The sequence below is a fragment of the Saimiri boliviensis genome, chromosome 9 (genome assembly GCF_048565385.1).
Source record: "Saimiri boliviensis isolate mSaiBol1 chromosome 9, mSaiBol1.pri, whole genome shotgun sequence".
Classification (NCBI taxonomy): Eukaryota; Metazoa; Chordata; class Mammalia; order Primates; family Cebidae; genus Saimiri; species Saimiri boliviensis.
Genome location: NC_133457.1, coordinates 9,554,814 through 9,575,318, shown reverse-complemented (window position 1 = coordinate 9,575,318; position 20,505 = coordinate 9,554,814). Strand labels below are relative to the sequence as shown.

General features: G+C 38.7%; 1 protein-coding gene across 4 annotated transcripts in view; it reads right to left on the bottom strand.

The window, feature by feature from the left end:
- The window catches only part of DNAJC13 (DnaJ heat shock protein family (Hsp40) member C13), a 124,582-nt gene that overhangs the window by 103,107 nt on the left and 970 nt on the right, over positions 1 to 20,505 (bottom strand). For 3 of the 4 annotated variants that reach the window (XR_012519109.1, XM_010335807.3, XM_003925076.4), the window contains exon 2: positions 2,510 to 2,590. Coding sequence is in view for 3 of the 4 variants with exons in the window: in XM_010335807.3 (XP_010334109.1) it covers positions 2,510 to 2,577 (68 nt within the window). In the remaining variant the exon portion in view is untranslated. Of the gene's footprint in view, positions 1 to 2,509; positions 2,591 to 4,358; positions 4,530 to 20,505 lie in introns of all 4 variants that reach the window. The other variant, XM_074405456.1, reaches the window with a different exon arrangement.

Sequence of the window (20,505 nt, the reverse complement as noted above, 5' to 3'; positions counted from 1 at the left end):
AGATTCAAGGGTTATACACTGAAATCGACAGAACACTGTTGAAAGAAATGTTAAAAGATGTAAACAAATGAAAACACCACATGTTCATGAATTAGAAGACAATGCTGTTAAGATGGAAATACTCCACTAATGTATATACAGATTCAATGCAATGCCTACTCAATTGTCAGCTGCCTTTTTTTTTTTTTTTTTAAGACAGGGTGCCACTGTTACCCAGGCTAGAATGCAGTGGCATGATCTCTGTTCATTGCAGTCTCCACCTCTAGGATATATACACAAAAAAACTAGAAATATGGGAACATTCACAGTGTATTATTCATAATAGTAAAGAAAGGAAAAACAATACAAAGGTCCATCAGTTGATGAATGGATAAACAAAATGTGGTATATCCATACAATAGATTATATGACATTAAGCAAATTAAGTACTGATATATGCTAAAATATAGACGACCTTGAAAACATTATGCTTAATGGAAGTCAGTCAGAAAATACAGCATTTTGTATCATTCTATTTATATAAGATGTTCCAAATTGACAAATCCAGAGACAGGAAGTAGATTAATGCCTGCCAAGAGAAGGGAGGAAAGGGAGTTAACTGCTGTCTCTAACACAATGTTTAGAGGAAGTTTTTTGCAGGGAAGGTGAGGTGATCAAAGTGTTCTCACAACAGTCATGTCGGTTCACAACTCTATGAATAAAATAAAATTCACTGAATTGTACACCTTAGGACAGTGAATTTCATGGTATGTAAACTGTGTCTTAAAGCTACTATAAAAACAAAACAAAGTTTCAAGGCACAGAATTATGCCAAGAGCATACAAACAGTTGTGCTCCGCTCCGATTTGTTACAAGGAAGAAAGAGGAGGATTAGGTCTTAGTCACTACCCTAAAAAATTTCAAAAAAATTTGATGACCACAGTTACTTACAAGCTCACAAAGCATTGACAAAGCAAAAAAAAGCATTGCAGTAAGTTTGTTCTTTAGAATCTGTCAGTATGTTATAATCATATTATTAAAAACAGAAGTTATATTATCAGGACCAGAGTAATCTACCACTTGAGGAAAAAATAAGGATCATTTAGAGATATACTTTTCTAAGACTGATTCGAAGACTGATTCATACAACACTGAATATGCCACTTTTTTCCCAGACTTCACTCACTGATACTAACTAGGGAAAAGTAAAATTAGAGACAAGTATTCTACAAGGGTAATAATTATTCTCATGTAGGAGTTCATACAATTGAATTACCAGACAACAAAATCAAATAATTGAATCTTCCACAATTATAGGCAGTTTGCTAATGCAAACCAGAAATACTAGAGAGCTCAGATGTTACCCCATCCTAAGAGTTACCACCCTCGCTGGGCGCGGTGGCTCAAGCCTGTAATCCCAGCACTCTGGGAGGCCAAGGCGGGTGGATCATGAGGTCAAGAGATCCAGACCATCCTGGTCAACATGGTGAAACACTGTCTCTACTAAAAATACAAAAAATTAGCTGGGCATGGCGGCACGTGCCTGTAATCCCAGCTACTCGGGAGGCTGAGGCAGGAGAATTGCCTGAACCCAGGAGGCAGAAGTTGCGGTGAGCCAAGATCGCTCCATTTTACTCCAGCCTGGGTAACGAGCGAAAACTCCGTCTCCAAAAAAAAAAAAAAAAAAAGAGTTACCACTCTCTCCAGTAACTAAAAGTTGAGAGAACAAACCCTTATTGGCTTTATACATGTGTCACGTTTTACCTTGTGGCACAATTCAGAATAATGTGGTCACTAATTTGTCAAAGTGTGACATGCTCATTTTACTCATGAGTGATGAAAAGGACCAAAGACTCAACTTTTCGAATGGTCAACAGATGCCATTCACTGAATATTCAATATATTTAAGGTATAATTTTGAAACTTTCATACATGCCATATCACTTCATTTCATTCTTAAAACAATCTTAAGGGTAGGAATAACCACCCACCTTACAGACAGAAAACAGAAGCACTTACATATTGGTCCGACTAGGGAAGCTACTAAAAAATGCCATCCCTCCCTCCCAAATAAAAGACCAAACTCAATTTTTAAATTTCATTACAGGCCTAAAAAAAGGTTAGACTTCACTAGAATGGCGTATTTTCTCTGACAGTCAAACGGATATGAAAATGTTAGTTACAGAAAGGTTAGTCTCTGGGTAACAAAGACGTACAGTTTACACTCTGCTGCTACTACATAACCTCATCATTAACTGATAGCATCCAAGAGGGTGGATAACTGGTTTACTTTCCTTCTAACGGTGACTTTTAATGTTTCCCAAACTCCTTCCCAAGAAAGATAAAAAACTGGAAATGTCAAAAGAAATAATTTAAATGTAGTGTTTACATTTAAAATATGTATGTTTTTCAGAAGAGAAGGGCTGCACAGCCTATTGAGTTGTGCACTATTTTTCAAGATTATGAAACAGAGAAATGTTTAAAATGTTTTGTAGAAGCACAGAAAAATAAAACCAACAGGAATACTTACTTCCCCCTCCATGAATGTTTTGTTGTGTAGAAACATGCCAGATCCTTATTCTCCCTAATTATGTTCATTTTGTGCTCAAACCTGGAAGATAAAAAATATGGAGGCACTTAGTACATGTTACATATTTTTAATCTTCCCAAGTCTCCCATAAGAAAGGTAGCATGATCTCTCTCTTTCACAGCTTGCTGTATGTCCTTTGCAAGACCATAAGGTTTTTAGGGACAGGGACTGGTCTATTCAACTCTTTATCATAACCGTTAGCACCATATTGTGATTCTCCAACTCTCTCCCCTAGACTGAACTGGGTTTCTTTTTTTTTTTTTTTGAGACGGAGTTTCGCTCTTGTTACCCAGGCTGGAGTGCAATGGCGCAATCTCGGCTCACCGCAACCTCCGCCTCCTGGGTTCAAGCAATTCTCCTGCCTCAGCCTCCTGAGTAGCTGGGATTACAGGCACGCGCCACCATGCCCAGCTAATTTTTTGTATTTTTAGTAGAGACAGGGTTTCACCATGTTGACCAGGATGGTCTCGCTCTCTCGACCTTGTGATCCGCCCGCCTCAGCCTCCCAAAGTGCTGGGATTACAGGCTTGAGCCACCACGCCCGGCTTGAACTGGGTTTCTTGAGGACCAGAAATGACATCTATCAACATTCCCAGTGTATGGAATTTTTAAAATGTCAAATAAAGAAAGCTTTAAATCTCACATTGCCAAATAATGCCTTGGCATACAATGGACACCTAAATACATTTTCCAACTGTCAAACCAATTCCAAAAGGTTTTTGGTGAGCTACTAAGTGCTAGCCATTTTGCTGACACTACTACTTTAAAGGGGACCTACTATAAATGAGGCAATTTAAAAATAATTCTCTCACTGGCACAGTGGCCCATGCCTATATCCCTAGCCATTCTCAGGCTGAGGTGGGAGGATCAATGGGGCCAGGAGTTTGAGACCTGCCTAATCAACAGTTAGACCTTATCTCAAAAACCAGAAGTTAACAGGGCATGATAGCATGTGCCTACAGTCCTAGCTACTTTTAAGAAGAGAAGGGCTGAATAAGCACTATTGAGTAGTGTAGTATTATTCTGAGGCTGAGTTGGGAGGATCATTTGAACCCAGGAGTTTGAGGCTACACTGAGCTATGATTGTGCCACCATACTCCAGCCTGAGTGACAGGGTGAGATTCTGTCTCTAAAAAAATAAGTAAAACATAATTTTCTCATTATAAAAGTGATGTATATCCATATTAAGAAATCTAAAATGTTCAGAATCATTCATCCTTGCATCTGAAGACAATCATTTTAACCTTTTCATATTGAGAAAAATCAGTTTTAAATGAGATTGGCATTTGTACTGTTTAATCTGTTTTCACAGAATATTAACCTTTCCCCATGGAATTAGTCTATTAGAAAATGATTTTTAAGGTTATATAGTATTCCACTTTATGAATATTCCAGAACAGGGCTACTCAAAGTATAGTTGCAAATGGTTTGTTTCCAAGCCACATGAAGTACAGAAACAGAGTAAGCATTTAGAAACTTCGACAGCAGTTTGACTAATGGACTCCTCTGACCGAACAGGATATAGAACAGATCAACACTGTTCAATCTGTGTGATTCACATGTGGAATCAGCCTAACAGTCACATGCAGTGAGACCACATTATGTACAGTATTTATTGACTGTAACCCAGTATATAAAATTCAGAATCCATTTTTTTAAAAAAAGGTAAACTTTGCTAATTTTACATTGTTCGAACTGGCTAATGAAAAATTGTTAAGATTCTGAAAATACTGTATCACTTCATTTTGAATAAAAGTTAAATATGTTTATTTCTTCTTTTGTGACTTACCTATTTCTCCCTTGCCTTAATAGTTAGAAACACACTCTAAAAAATATTGTAGAGGCAGGGAGCAGTGGCTCATGCCTGTAATCCCAGCACTTTGGAAGGCCGAGGGCAGGTGGATCACTTGAGGTCAGGAATTCAAGGCCAGCCTGGACAACATGGTGAAACCCCGCTCTACTAAAAATACAAAAAATTTGTCAGGCGTGATAAGTTTATATGCAGACACCGGTAATTCCAGCTACTTGGTAGGCTAAGGCAGGGGAATCACTTGAACCCGGAGGCAGAGGTAGCAATGAGCCGAGATCACTACACTCCAGCCTGGGCAACAAAGCAAGACTCCATCTCAAACAAACAAACAAACCAACAACAACAACAAAAAAAAACACTGTAGAATATATGCCAAAGTGCTAATACAAACTGAATAGTTGCAATTATGTTTATTAAAGCTTGCTTTATGCCTTTTTATACTGTGAATATTAAGTCAGCAATTATTTTTTACATAATTAGAAAAACTCAGGCAAAAACATTTTTATAACAGCTTGAGACACAATTCACACATCATAAATCCACTCTTTTTAAAAAGTGTACAATTTGGTGATTTTTAGTATATTTGGAGTTCTGCAACCATCACCACTATTTTCAGAACACTTTCATCACCCTGGTAAGAAACTCCGTTAGCAGTCACTCCCCGTTACACCTTAGCCTCAGCACCTGGCAGCCACTAATCTACTTTGTCACTATGGGTTTGCCTATGCTGGTCCATATTGCCAAATAATATTCTGGTGTATGGATATACCTATTTTGTTTACCCATTCATCAACTGACGAGCATGGGTGTTATTTCTACCTTTTGGTTATTATGAATACTACAACAATGAACAAGCATATACGAGTTTTTGTATATGTATTCATTCCTCTTGGGTATATACCTGAAGTGGTAAAAACATTTTTTTTAAAAGACACCCTTATTTTGAAATTGCTTTCTTCATTTGTCCTACTTGTTTTTATTATTACCAATTATCAGGAGCCTTTGTACTGTACATAGAACACTCATCTCCTGGATATTTATATGGCTTATACCTCCTTCTCCTTCAAATCTGTGTTCATGCTACCTTTCCAATGACGCCGATCCTAACCATCTTGTTTTAAATTGTAACCACGCTCCTCCTCATTCTACATTTCCGATTCCATCTTATTCCTTTTCTCCATAGAGCACTTTTCACATTCTAATTGCAATTTATTATTCACCTAATTCCACTAGACTATCTGAGAGGTGGTTTTTGTCTGTTCAGCTCACTAATGTTTCTACAGAGGCCACAAGAGTGCCTGATACAAAACAGGTACTCAAAAATAAGTATTTGAGTGAATAAAATTCAGCAAATCCATGGGCAATTCTGTTGTCTACCTCAAACCTGATGCTCTAATGGGGACTCCCAAATAAGGTCTTGTCAAACCTTCTGGAAAGGTATCAGTTGAAAAAATAACAAAAGGAACCACAAGTAATGCCAAGTTTATAGAAACTTTTATTGTTACCAAAAAGAAATTTCTTACAGTCAACTAACCTCTTCCTACTAGTGAGTATAGGGACAGCTAAATATAGTCCTGACAGTTGGTGTGGTGCTTTGTCTGTTTCTGGATTTCATACCTGGGATGACAAAGACACCCAACTAACATTTATTAAACCCAGCAAGCATTATCCCTGCCTTCTGAATCTTTTGCAGTAAATGATATTGCTGAAAAGAAGCCTGGGCAGCATCTCCGAGGACTCACCAAAAATAGGAGATATGTTAGGCATACAGATATTTTTCCCTTATGTAACTAAAGACTGGAACAATGGAAGAGAAAGGCAGATAGAAAAGATGAACGGCTGATACTGAGGAATGGGGTTTGTATTCCTAGTCCGTAACCGAAGATACTGGAATAACTGACTCTGTATCAAAGGCTTACCTTGGGAAAACTGAGAAATAAGAAAATGTGTTGAGTAGAGATTAGTTGATATAATTAAAGGTCTAAAAATTAAAATGAAAGGCAGCCGGGCGCGGTGGCTCAAGCCTGTAATCCCAGCACTTTGGGAGGCGGAGGCGGGTGGATCACGAGGTCGAGAGATCGAGACCATCCCGGTCAACATGGTGAAACCCCGTCTCTACTAAAAATACAAAAAATTAGCTAGGCATGGTGGCTTGTGCCTGTAATCCCAGCTACTCAGGAGGCTGAGGCAGGAGAATTGCCTGAACCCAGGAGGTGGAGGTTGTGGTTAAGCCAAGATCGCGCCATTGCACTCCAGCCTGGGTAACAAGAGTGAAACTCCGTCTCAAAAAAAAAAAAAAAAAAAAAAAAGGCAGAGAAAAATGAAGATTTTAAAATGACAACCATAAAAAACACAAGGCATGAACCAGAAGGAATAAAGATCCCTAATAAACCCATAGAAGGGAATAAGAACAAACTAATCTCACAGTAACAAAAGAAATATAAGAATTTAAAAAATGTTTTTATAAATTTTTTTTTAAAAAATAAACACTTATAGAATCACATCATAGGTATCACTGATTTGGGGGTATATAACTCAAAAAGACTTTTTTGGAGATGAATTAAACAACTTTACATCAAGAAGGCTTTTTAAGGTTTATAAACCTGGAGGTGATGAAAGCACCAGACTCCAGAGTCCTTAGATTGGGATAAAAACAGCATGAGAAGATATGTAACACATTAAGATAAAAATAAACTACCAACCACCTGGCCTATGAGAATACTGTATTCCTGATGCAGATTAGAATACTGACAGAAAACTAGTATAGGAGGAAAGCAGTACTTCAATTCTCTGGAAGTTCCTACCATCAGTACAAGTTCCTATGTCCAATATTAGTACACCTGACAATTTTCTCTAATATTTAAGAAAGCAACAAGTGATATTTTATTGCATTGGAACTGAATCATTAAAAAAAAAAAAAAGTGGTATTTTACTCTGTATCCAATAAAAGCCTAGCAAAATGGGTAATTTATGGAAGAAAACTGCTCCATTTGAAAAGCTTGCCTTCAACCACATTATATTTAAGTTGGGGTATATCTAAGAGGCAAGGGAGGGAAGAGACATCCCACTAAGTACCAAGTCAGCCCTACTGGAATAATTCGATGCTATATTAGTGTCTGTCTAGCCTCAGAATAGAAATCAGGATAATTCTTTTTCATTTTAAAACTCCATTAAAGATTTCCTTTAATGAAGTTGGGGAGGTAAGATGACTCTAATCTGAAAATCTATGACATGTCCTGAAATTATGCAACAACTTTTATTGGATACTCATCACATGTTAGTGATTAGGTCAAGCATTTACCATGCATTTATTTCATTTATTTTATTTCATTTTGTCCCCATAACAACACTGCAGTACTGGTATGATTCCCATTTTACTGACAAGAAAACTGATAGAGAAATTAAATCACTTTTCTTTTTTTGTTTGTTTTTTGAGACGCAGTTTCGCTCGTTACCCAGGCTTGAGTGCAATGGCGAGATCTCGGCTCACTGCAACCTCCGCCTCCTGGGTTCAGGCAATTCTCCTGCCTCAGCCTCCCGAGCAGCTGGGATTACAGGCACGCCCCACCATGCCCAGCTAATTTTTTGTACTTCTAGTAGAGACGAGGTTTCGCCATGTTGACCAGGATGGTCTCGATCTCTTGACCTTGTGATCCACCCACCTCGGCCTCCCAAAGTGCTGGGATTATAGGCGTGAGCCATCATGCCTGGCCCTTTAATCACTTTTCTAAGGTCACACAGCTGGTAAGCGATTGGGCCAGACTTTGGACCAACCTGCTTAACTTCACACTTTAGGTTCTTAACCTAAGCTTTAATACCTTCCCTCAACTTTAAGAAGAAGAAGAAAAAAAATCCACCCTGACCATGTAATTGCAAGATATATCATTTGACAGCAAATTCCTGGAATAATTTAGAACTAGTTTCAGTTATTATCTTCATCTGGACAGATGACTGGGCATTCGTTAGAAATAACTTTGAAATGTACAATTTTAAGCAGTAAAACAAATTACCATATTCAACACAGGACAAAAGAAATAAAAACAAGTCTCCAAAGCCAGAATATTCTGTATCTATAAACAAACTTTCAAAATATTTCCATCTTTATTAAGCTTAGAAAACAATTTTTGGCTGGGTGCGGTGGCTCACGCCTGTAATCCTACCACTTTGGAAGGCCAAGGTGGGCAGATCACAAGGTCTGGAGTTCAAGACCAGCCTGGCCAACATGCTGAAATCCTGTCTCTACTAAAAATACAAAAATTAGCCAGGTGTGGTGGTGCGCACCTGTAATCCCAGCTACTTAGGAAGCTGAGGCAGGAAAATTTCTTAAACCTGGGAGGTAGAGGTTGCAGTGAGCAGCAGTCTGAGTGACAGAGCAGAACTCTGTCTGGAGGATGACATTTTTTGAAGTGTTCAAAACAAACATACAATTACAGAAATTAATTACCAATATATGATCTCAGGATACTCTTTAAAGAGAGTTCAATTACTCTAACCAACATTGAGCTTTTAAGATAACCAGACTGGCCAGGCATGGTGGTTCATGCCTGTAATCCTGGAACTTTGGGAGGCCACGGTGGGAGGATCACTTGAGTTCAGGAGTTTGAGACTAGCCTGGGCAACAGGGCAAGACCCCCATCTGTATTTAAATCAAAATTTTACATGAAGGCCGGGCGCGGTGGCTCAAGCCTGTAATCTCAGCACTTTGGGAGGCCGAGGTGGGTGGATCATGAGGTCACGAGATCGAGACCGTCCTGGTCAACATGGTGAAACCCCGTCTCTACTAAAAATACAAAAAATTAGCTGGGCATGGTGGCGCGTGCCTGTAATCCCAGCTACTCAGGAGGCGGAGGCAGGAGAATTGCCTGAACCCAGGAGGCAGAGGTTGCAGTGAGCCAAGATCGTGCCATTGCACTCCAGCCTGGGTAACAAGAGTGAAACTCTGTCTCAAAAAAAAAAAATAATTAAAAAAAAAAATTTTACATGAAAAAAAAAAAAAAAAAGAGATAGCCAGATAAATGAGATTGGAGGCTGAGATCTGTTTCCCAGCAGTATATTATTAGCCCATCCACATTTTTAGGTAAATCTATTTTACATTCTCAGTAAAATCTTATGGCACGTGGTCTGGCAACTGCAGTAACTCTTTTAGACCATGAAGATACTTCTAGACATGCAGATAACTCACTAATGAGGGTAATGGCAATGCACAAAGATCAGAAAAATGTACCAACATCATTCAAAGTGAGAGGGAGAATGACTTCAAGATAATAACTGGCAAATGAGTGAAGACAAGTCTAGAGGTCTTCCAAGTACAGCAGGCAAGTATCACTTAATCTGGGAAGACCCTGGAATACCTCCTTTGGGCACTGATCACAGAGCTGCCATTCCACATGCTATGTGTTAACTAAGAACTAGCACAACAAGCTATATTAACATTCCACTAAAGTGATTTCAATAATCTATTACCAAGGTAAGGCTGGAGAATTCTTATAACTGCCCTTTACTGGCTGTGTAACTTTGAACAAAAGTTTCTGAACTTTACTGAATTACAGTTCATCTACAACACAAATAATAATAAATGTCCCAAAGGACTATACGGGGACTAAATGAGATAACCAGAAAAAAGTTATTTTAGGCCAGGCGTGGTGGCTGATGTCTATAATCCAAGCACTTTGGAGGCCAAGGCAGGCAGATCACCTGAGGTTGGGAGCTCAAGACCAGCCTGACCAACATGGTGAAACTCCCGTCTTTTTAAAAAAAAAAAAAAAACAGTTACTTTGAGTATTTCTGTTGTATCTTATTTTCAAGAACTTACCAGCGCTTGTACCATATAGGGCATTTCGGGGGGAAGTTCTGTTAAATTGCTTGATTTTTCTCTAAATTTTTTATTAGTTTCAATCCTTCTAGCATGAAATATGTATCAAGGGCCGGGAGCGGTGGCTCAAGCCTGTAATCCCAGCACTTTGGGAGGCTGAGACGGGTGGAGCACGAGGTCAAGAGATTGAGACCATCCTGGTCAACATGGTGAAACCCCGTCTCTACTAAAAATACAAAAACAAAAATTAGCTGGGCTTGGTGGTGCATGCCTGTAATCCCAGCTACTCAGGAGGCTGAGGCAGGAGAATTGCCTGAACCCAGGAGGCGGAGGTTGCGGTGAGCTGAGATCTCGCCATTGCACTCCAGCCTGGGTAACAAGAGCAAAACTCCGTCTCAAAAAAAAAAAAAAAGAAAAGAAATACGTATCACCTTGAATTTCCACCTTCAAAAGTACATTATCTGGGCCGGGCGCAGTGGCTTAAGCCTGTAATCCCAGCCCTTTGGGAGGCCGAGGTGGGTGGATCACGAGGTCAAGAGATCGAGAACATCCTGGTCAACATGGTGAAACCCCGTCTCTACTAAAAATACAAAAAACTAGCTGGGTATGGTGGCGTGTGCCTGTAATCCTAGCTACTCAGGAGGCTGAGGCAGGAGAATTGCCTGATCCCAGGAGGCGGAGGTTGCGGTGAGCCGAGATCGCGCCATTGCACTCCAGCCTGGGTAACAAGAGCGAAACTCCTTCTCAAAAAAAAAAAAAAGTACATTATCCTACTAATTTAATCAGCATGCAGTTTTACTTAACCATTCAAAAATAACTATAACAACATATATTTCTTAAACTGGATGATGTACATAAGGGTGCCGTTTTATTATTATTGTTACTGTCATTGTTATTTTATTGTTACAATTTATGTTTCCCGTAAAACATTTTTAAAGAGAAAAAAACATTGCTGGGTGTGGTGGCTCACGCCTGTAGTCTCAGCACTTTGCGAGGCCAAGGCAGGCAGATCTCCAGAGTACAGGAGTTCAAAACCAGCATAGGCAACGTGACGAAACAATGTTTCTACTAAAAATACAAAAAAAAATCAGCCAGGTGTGGTGGCACATGCCCAAAGTTCCAGCTACTTGGAGGTGCCGCGGTGGGAGGATCCCTTGAGCCTGGGAGGTTGAGGCTGCAGTGAGCCCTCACTATGCCACTGTACTCCAAACTGGGTAACAGAGTAAGACCTTATCTCCAAACACACACACACACACACACACACACACACACACACACACGCACGCGCGCACACGCACACACATATAAACGACCAAGGTAATCAGAATAGATGAAATTTTAAAAACCATCTTGTCAATTATAACCCAATGCTTAAACTTCTCTTTATTTCAACTTTATTCCTACAAAATACTATTACAAGTCAATCTTTCTTACATTTTTAAATATTCTCCAATTAGTTATTTGAAATTTCAACTGTCAGAATTGTTTCCTTATATGTATCCAACCTAGTATTTTTAAATTTGATGGCTACAAATTAACTACGGCTTGAGAAACTTGCAAAAAAAAAAACAACTTCACAAAATTAACTTAATCTCCAGTTAATATTTCCTCTGTACATATTCTTTAAATATGCTCTAAAAGTGGTTCAAAAAGTCACCACTTATAGGCAAAAACTCTTAAGCAACTATTAATTTCTACTATCCATGATGAAAAATCTGTAGAATTTCTAGTATCAGAAACTCAAGTATCAAGCAGGTAATATCAGTAACAGCCATTTATGCATATGCTGTAAAACAACCATAAATTGTCCAACTAAAAAATGTTAACAGTTGAGTGGGATCTTGAATGAGATCTTGGTAGCAGCTATATCATTAGCATTTGCCATTCTGCCGGTTGTTAAGAGGCCATTCAAAATAACAAGAATTTCTGCTCAAACTATCACTTAAATTTCATCTCCTTCATTCCTGCCATTGTGTTCCATATTTCAAATTCTCATAATTTGAAATTTAATTCTTTCTGAGAAAAAAACTCAAATTTAAATGACTTTTGTAATTAAATTGCATTGAAAACATCTCCCAATTTTTGCAAGTCAGGTTCACTTGTTTTCATTCTATATCCTGACATTATACCACCAAATAAACATCTGTTTGTTCTTTTTATAGAACTGCCCTATAGGATAAAAAGAGAAATTCAGAGCAACACAGGCATTTTGGCTAGATTCACCTTTCTCAATGAATACTAATGTGTGCTGCTTTCGAACAACATGATATTCTTGAATTCTCTAATTTATTACTGGCCCTAACACTGGTTTATGATCATTTTTGGTTAAAATGAGAATGATCTTTCAGGAGATACATACTGTTGACAGAAAACCACAAAATTTGAGAGTCCAGTGAGCAGAAGTCTACATCAAGTTGACACTAAGAACAAAAGCAGGATGAAGGGACTCAACACCAGAGATACTGAACCAGATTGTGGCCAGGCTACAAGCAAAAGAATTTACACACACATCAAAATTAAGTAGATAAGCATGGCTTGTGTTAAGTAAAACCTCAAACAGAACGCTCATTTAACCAGGGATGAATACACTTAGAAAAAATACACTAGTGTAAGAAAGAATTGGCATTAATCAAGGCTAATCACTTGTTTAAAGCATGTATTTAGCATGATCAACTGGAAGTAATTTTTACACAAATACGAAGACTTGCAGAGAACAGGTAAGATGCTGATTTTTCCATCTGAGTCTGTAAAATGCAAGAATAGAACTTACTTCCATCATTAGCTCTGCTCTCCATTAAAAATGTGAATTTGTCTTGAAATGCATAAAAATAAGATGGACTGATGGAAAGATGAAAAGATCTGATAAAGCAAATACAATAAAATGTTAACATAAAAATCTGGAGGTGGGCATGTGGGTATTTAATGTAAAGTTCTTCCAACTTGGCTGTAGGTGAAAATTTTTAGAATATGTTGGGAAAAAATTATGGAGTTTGCTTTTTCTGATCAAACTCTCCTACAACAGAAACAATGCTACATTCCAAAACCACACTTAAAATGTAGTAGACATTCACATCATAGGAACTAATTTACGAGCATAATACTTTCTACAGCTATATCTTACCAAAAAGGGAGGAGTAGTAAGGAAACCCATGTAAAGACTAACCCTTTGAAAAAATGTTTAAAAACACTTTGAGCCAGGCACGGTGGCTCAAGCCTGTAATCCCAGCACTTTGGGAGGCCAAGGCGGGTGGATCACAAGGTCAAGAGATCGAGACCATCCTGGTCAACATGGTGAAACCCCGTCTCTACTAAAAATACAATAAATTAGTTGGGCATGGTGGCACGTGCCTGTAATCCCAGCTGCTCAGGAGGCTGAGGCAGGAGAATTGCCTGAACCCAGGAGGCGGAGGTTGCGGTGAGCCGAGATCGCGCCATTGCACTCCAGCCTGGGTAACAAGAGCGAAACTCCGTCTCAAAAAAAAAAAAAATAATAATAATAATAATAATAATAATAACTAATGAGAGAATCCCTTATATTGACTTAAGGATCTAGTTTTGTTTGTAACTGGATTCAAAATCTGAGTAAATCATAATACTAGATTAGTTTGGTTTCAAACAAATGGTAAGCCGGGCGCGGTGGCTCAAGCCTGTAATCCCAGCCCTTTGGGAGGCCGAGGCGGGTGGATCACGAGGTCGAGAGATCGAGACCATCCTGGTCAACATGGTGAAACCCCGTCTCTACTAAAAGTGCAAAAAATTAGCTGGGCATGGTGGCACGTGCCTGTAATCCCAGCTACTCAGGAGGCTGAGGCAGGAGAATTGCCTGAGCCCAGGAGGCGGAGGTTGGGGTGAGCCGAGATCGCGCCATTGCACTCCAGCCTGGGTAACAAGGGCGAAACTCCGTCTCAAAAAAAAAAAAAAAAAAAAAAGGTAAAAAAATATAAATGGCTAACAAAAGGTTAATTTTTACCCAGATTAAAAAGCTACAACTAAACTGTTTAGATAGAATGTGCTGTCTATGGCGGGAATTGCCAAATGAACTTTAACCCTCTTTTTAAATTTTAGCTTCATTTTAAGGAATGACTCAAGTACAGGTAAAAGCATTTTCTTCTAAATGAATATCACTATGTGTAATGTGTATGACAGTGATAGGAAACTTAAACCATAAATATATCACAAAGTAAGATTTTAGTACCTGCCATCTTAGCCTTCCTTAACTTACTGAAGAACCAGATACCTCCAGAGATAAATGTTAAAAAGTAAGAAAGCCAGTGGTAATGTCAAATTTCATCTGATAATCACATCTTCAAATAACTGCCCAGAAGTTTTAATCGTGAAATGTTTGCATTGTCTGCCACATCAAAATTAACTTTTAACTACTTTTAGTACCACAGGGTAGCTGAAATAGAATCTGAGATCTCCCCCACTCTTTTTAAAAAGTTGCTTCAATTACAAACTGGGTATATATTCATGAAATATAAGGGCAAGAGAAATTCAAAAGCAGCCCCTAAATCTGAAGAAACATTTAATGGGAGGAGGGGACAAGTACACGTACCACAGCAGTTAATTTTGTTGACCTTTTCTATTCAACAATATAAATCAAGTATTGAAAAACAGACATCTCTTCTATCACATATATGCTCATCTCATCTGAGAATAATTTGCATTTCTGACAAAATAAACCTTTATCTGTTGTTAAAAAAGTTTTTAAATTTTCTATGAAAAATTTATTACTATGACCCTTTCCTTTACAAAGATTAATGCCTTAAAATATTCACCTAAAACTTTTTTCCAGAAACATGTTCACTTAAGCATTTGAAATCATTGCTATTCATCATTTACATATTTTTAGTTTATACACATTACTGTAACTTTCTAGACCTAATTTCATTTTATCTCTAAAGCATAACCTGGCTTATGCAAGAACAAAGTATATTCTGTAAGCTCTTCAGCTTATCAACAGGCACTTAATAATCATGCTCTACTATGGTAAATACACCCTATAATGAGCAAAAGAAATTTTTAGCAGCTATATTTTAACTTGTTGCTGTTTTTTCTATCACTACAGCAAATGCATAATACAGGACTAAATTTCCTAAGCTTATAACAAATACAACTTGAAGACAGTTTTACAGAAAGTATCCTGAAAACTATTAAAAGACAAAATAGTGTTTAAACTATTTATATAGTTTTAAATAGTGTTTAAAATTTTTTAAAGAAAAATTTCCCTTTCACTCAATGAAAAATAGCAACATACACTTCTAGTTCAATTCTTTCTGAAATATCCCTATTATTTTTCTACCTCTCCTGTAATGCTTTACAGTTTAAAGAATACTACCAAATCATCTCAAAAAAGGAAAGTTTCAGTTTCAAAATTAAGGCCATTAGCTCTAAGGTTTGGGGAAAAAAATGGCTTATCTGCTCTAAGATTTGATAAACATTCAAAACACATTCTGCAGCTTGACTAGAAGTTTGAGGAGAGAAACCCCATAGCCTTAGATGACTAAGGAATACAGTACAAGTCAGAACACCATGTATAAGCATTTAAATGTTACAGAATATATGAAACATTAGACAATATCTCCTCCATTCATAACCTTATCAATCCTTCCATTAAGTTGTGGCAACTAGAGTTGACAAACATCAAAGCATCAGGCCGGGCGCGGTGGCTCATGCCTGTAATCCCAGCACTTTAGGAGGCCAAGGCAGGTGGATCACGAGGTCAACAGATAGAGACCATCCTGATCAACGTGGTGAAAACCTGTCTCTACTAAAAATACAAAAACATTAGCTGGGCATGGTGGCGTGTGCCTGTAGTCCCAGCTACTCTGGAGGCTGAGGCAAGAGAATTGCCTGAACCCAGGAGGCGGAGATTGCGGTGAGCCAAGATCGCCCCATTGCACTCCAGCCTGGGTAACAAGAGTGAAACTCCGTCTTTAAAAAAAAAAAAAAAAAAAAAAAAATCAAAGCATCAAAAGCATCAAAATAATTTAAGAGACAGGGTCTTGCTGTCACCCAGGCCGAAGTGTAGCAGCACAATCACAGCTCACTGGAATCTCAAACTCCTGGGCTCAAGCAATCCTCCTGCCTCAGCCTCCAGAGTAGCACATGCCACCATGCCCAGCTAATTATTTTATTTTTTGAAAATATGGGTTGCTCAGGCTGGCGTTGAACTCCTGGCCTCAAGTGATCCTCACGCCTTAGCCTTCCAAAGTGCTGGGATTACAGGTATGATTATTGTGAACCCAGCTAAAATAATTATTGTAGATTGCTTTAAAGGTTTTTTCTATCTGATAATCAAAATATCAAACACTTACTAATCAGTTGCAAAGAGATTACCACTGGGCATGTGCTAAACATGTGAAAAGGCAGTGTTCTTTAAGGGCAACTCCAGTGCTTAAACTGTAAAAATTCCACTAACTTTAAAGTTCACTCTTCTTTATAAGTGGTCCATTAAAGTAAAACTCACACATGTAGACTGTTGAAGAGCATCTGAAAATAATTACTAGCAAGTTATATGCTGTTATTGACTGAACCACACCTAAATGTACCTTTGCACAGGTAACTATCTCAAATTAGCAAAGATGATTATAAACACGTTGGCTTAGCTATTTGTTACAAAGAAATCTCCTAACTCAATGACTCTAGAAGGAATTCCTATGATTAAGAATCACTCCACATAACATGTTGCAGACTTGCACCTGCTGAGCATGTGAACACTGCTGAAACAGAAAAAATATGTTAAAAAACACTGATTAAAATGTTGAACTAAAGTAATAGTTGGGGTACAATGTCATCCCATCTGAGGCACTATGACTGGGAGCACTACTAACATTAAGTAGATGAGAGTAGATACTCAACATACATTACAGTCCCGCAGACAAGTACTGTCTGAACCATACTACTTTCAAATGCCGAAGTGAGCCAGGGGCTGAGGCTCACACCTGTAATCCCAGCACTCTGGGAGGCTAAGGTGGGAAGACTGCTTGAGCTCAGGAGTTCAACACCAGCCTGGGCAACACAGTGGACCTCCTCTCTACTAAAAACAAAAATTAAAAAATTAGCTGGACGTGGTGTGCCTATAGTCCAAGATACTAAGGAGGCTAAGGTGGGAGGATAACTTGAGCCTAGGAGATCGAGGCTACAGTGAGCTATGATCCTGTTACTGCACTCCAGCCTGGGCAACAACAGAGTGAGATCTGGTTTCAAAAAAAAAAAAAAAAAAAAAAGTCCAAAAGTCCAAATGGTTAGTCCTGTAGGCAAAAATCTATTTATAGGCCAGGCGCAGTGGCTCAAGCCTGTAAACCCAGCACTTTAGGAGGTCGAGGCGGGTGGATCACGAGGTCAAGAGATCGAGACCATCCTGGTCAACGTGGTGAAACCCTGTCTCTACTAAAAATACAAAAAATTAGCTGAGCATGGTGGCGTGTGCCTATAATCCCAGCTACTCAGGAGGCTGAGGCAGAATTGCCTGAACCCAGGAGGCAGAGGTTGCGGTGAGTCAAGATCGCGCCATTGCAGTCCAGCCTGGGTAACAAGAGCGAAACTCCATCTCAAAAAAAAAAAAAAAAAAAATCTATTTATAATGAATGAAACCTAGAATCTAATTCTGCTTTATACATAACTCACCAAGTACATTTTGCAGGGTTTAATATACATATACACAGATTTTTCCAGGAATATAACTATAATGCAAATTAAGAGTTTATACTTTAAGCCGGGCACGGTGGCTCAAGCCTGTAATCCCAGCACTTTGGGAGGCCGAGGCGGGTGGATCACGAAGTCGAGAGATCGAGACCAACTTGGTCAACATGGTGAAACCCCGTCTCTACTAAAAATACAAAAAATTAGCTGGGCATGGTGGCGCGTGCCTATAATCCCAGCTACTCAGGAGGCTGAGGCAGGAGAATTGCCTGAACCCAGGAGGCGGAGGTTGCAGTGAGCCGAGATCGCACCATTGCACTCCAGCCTGGGTAACAGGAGCGAAACTCCGTCTCAAAAAAAAAAAAAAAGTTTATACTTTATTAACCCTGCTCTTTTCTAAAAATGCTCATGATAATCCCAACTGTGGTGTTTGAGTCATCAATGTGACAAACCTGTAGCCATCAACATTTCTGTCAAAACTCAAAATGATTCCATGTAAACGTACAAGCCTCTAACACATCCTTTGTGGGTTTTTTTTTGTTTTTTTGAGATGGAGTTTCGCTCTTGTTACGCCAGCTGGAGTGGGTTAAAAAAAAAAAAAGCTTTTTAGCTTTGTGGCAGGGGATGGGGGACACCATCTGATGTTCTGAATAAGGATCAGTCTAAATCAAACACTGTGTTTCTGAATCTCATGAAGGTAGACTTCTTGGTTCTGTTGACCACCCCTGGCTGCAGTTTTGGGCTCAGGGCCCCTCCTCCAGGCATAAGATTCTCTCCTGGTTCTCATTTACCCCCTGAATGTTCACCAATGGGGCCAATAGAGACGTCCTTCCCTTCGCCCCCAAATTAAAGCTTTTTTTTCCACAGAAGAGACAAAGGGGAACAATCAGGCAGTTTCTTGACCCTCTTAGAAGTTCTGCTGCTGTTCCCCTCCCTCTCTATATGCACAACAGACACACCCCCCAGGGTTCTTTCCAATCTTTTCTAGGAGTAGACCCAGTGAGGCTTGTGGATAAGTTTTTAAGATTGTGTGTTCAGGCTTCATCATGCTTTTTGTCCAGTTGCGTCTGAAGAAGGTAAATAGAAACTGCCATGTGCTCTCTGTAAGCACTATCTCTCAAAATTTCAGCCAGTGGTTTTGCTCTGTGGACTCTGCTAACAGATTTCAAAAAAGTCATGAATTTGTAGTGTAGGGTTTTTGTTGTTGTTGTAGAAGTGAGAGCAAAGCTTCTTTTTGTCTCAGGGCCAAAGCCAGAGGTGGTTACACTATTTATAAACTAAGGATAGTAAAGAAGGTGTTACTAATTATTTTGTATAAAAAGGGAACCTTTATTGGGTCTAATAAAGTTGAGAGACAACTGACTCAAGGATCTCTTTCAAAATATTAGTAACTCCCCTTTACTGCCAAACATGACAGTGAACATTTAGGCCAAAACCTATTTGTAGCAACTAAATTTGTGCTGCAGTTTATCTGCACAGCCTTGTTTCAATTTACTAAAGTACCTCAATCAGAAGCAGAGGACAGGTATGCGTAGCAGAAACCCCAAATTCACCTGCATAAATAAAACTGGTTGAGGAATGAAGCCCAATTAGTTAAAACACATCTTTTCAATTTCAACCCTAATTGAGTACCTATTGAGAACCAGACTCCACGATCAACCTTTTAACAAATTTAATGAAGCCAGTATTGTTACAGTCCACCTGGGCAAGGCAACTATCTTCTATTTATTTGTGGATAAAGTTAAATTATTCCAAATCATTCATTCGCTCATACTATTTTTTAGCTTAAGTATTTTGTTCGCAACTAATGACATTACTATATTTTAGACTATATACTGCCACTTTAGAAAAAGAGGAATATCCAATGCCTCTTAGTGGAATACAAATACTGATATTTTCCATGAACTGGACTCTAACCTTAACGTTCTTTACATTCTTATTTCTTCATAATCCTTTGACTCCTCGTTTCCTCAGAAATAGAACAGAAATATGTTCTATTTCCTGTTTTCAAACGAGTATAATGTAATAATTTCTACACAAGGACGTGTGTTCCCTGAATGCACTGTGATATTAATAGCATAAGTTTGAGATGTAGTAGCTTAAAAAGTGTTTCATATGACATGTTAACAAGGTTTTATGTTATATGATAAATAAGTCAATAAAGCACTTTCCAAAACCAAAGAATTGTGTTCAGGACAATTGATGACAAGTGGTTTCTATGAATTTCTTTTTTTAAGGCAAATTCTGTTTCATACTCCCATAAACTCAGAGTACTGGTGATACATTACAAAACCTGACCACTGTGAGTCATATTCCCTGCAGGCAGTTCTTTCAAACCTAGAAACCTATGAAGTCCATAAACTGAGAAAGAAAATACAGTAAGAATTGCTGGGGGCAGGTCCTGAACTACTACTTTTTTCCTGAGACGCTATATGAAAGGCTCAACTTAAACTATACACTATAAAGCCCTTCATAGAGGACGCAATAGCATCAGGTAGAGAATCTCCTTTTTGAAGGAAATCAGAATGGGGTAAAAGGGAAGAGCAGAGGGAAAATGAGTAATAATTACTTTGGGAAACCACTGCTACATTAGGGTGAAAATCTTTACTTTTTTCCCCCCTCTAAGCAAAGGACACAGGAAACAATCTCAAGACAAAAGTGGTTAATGGA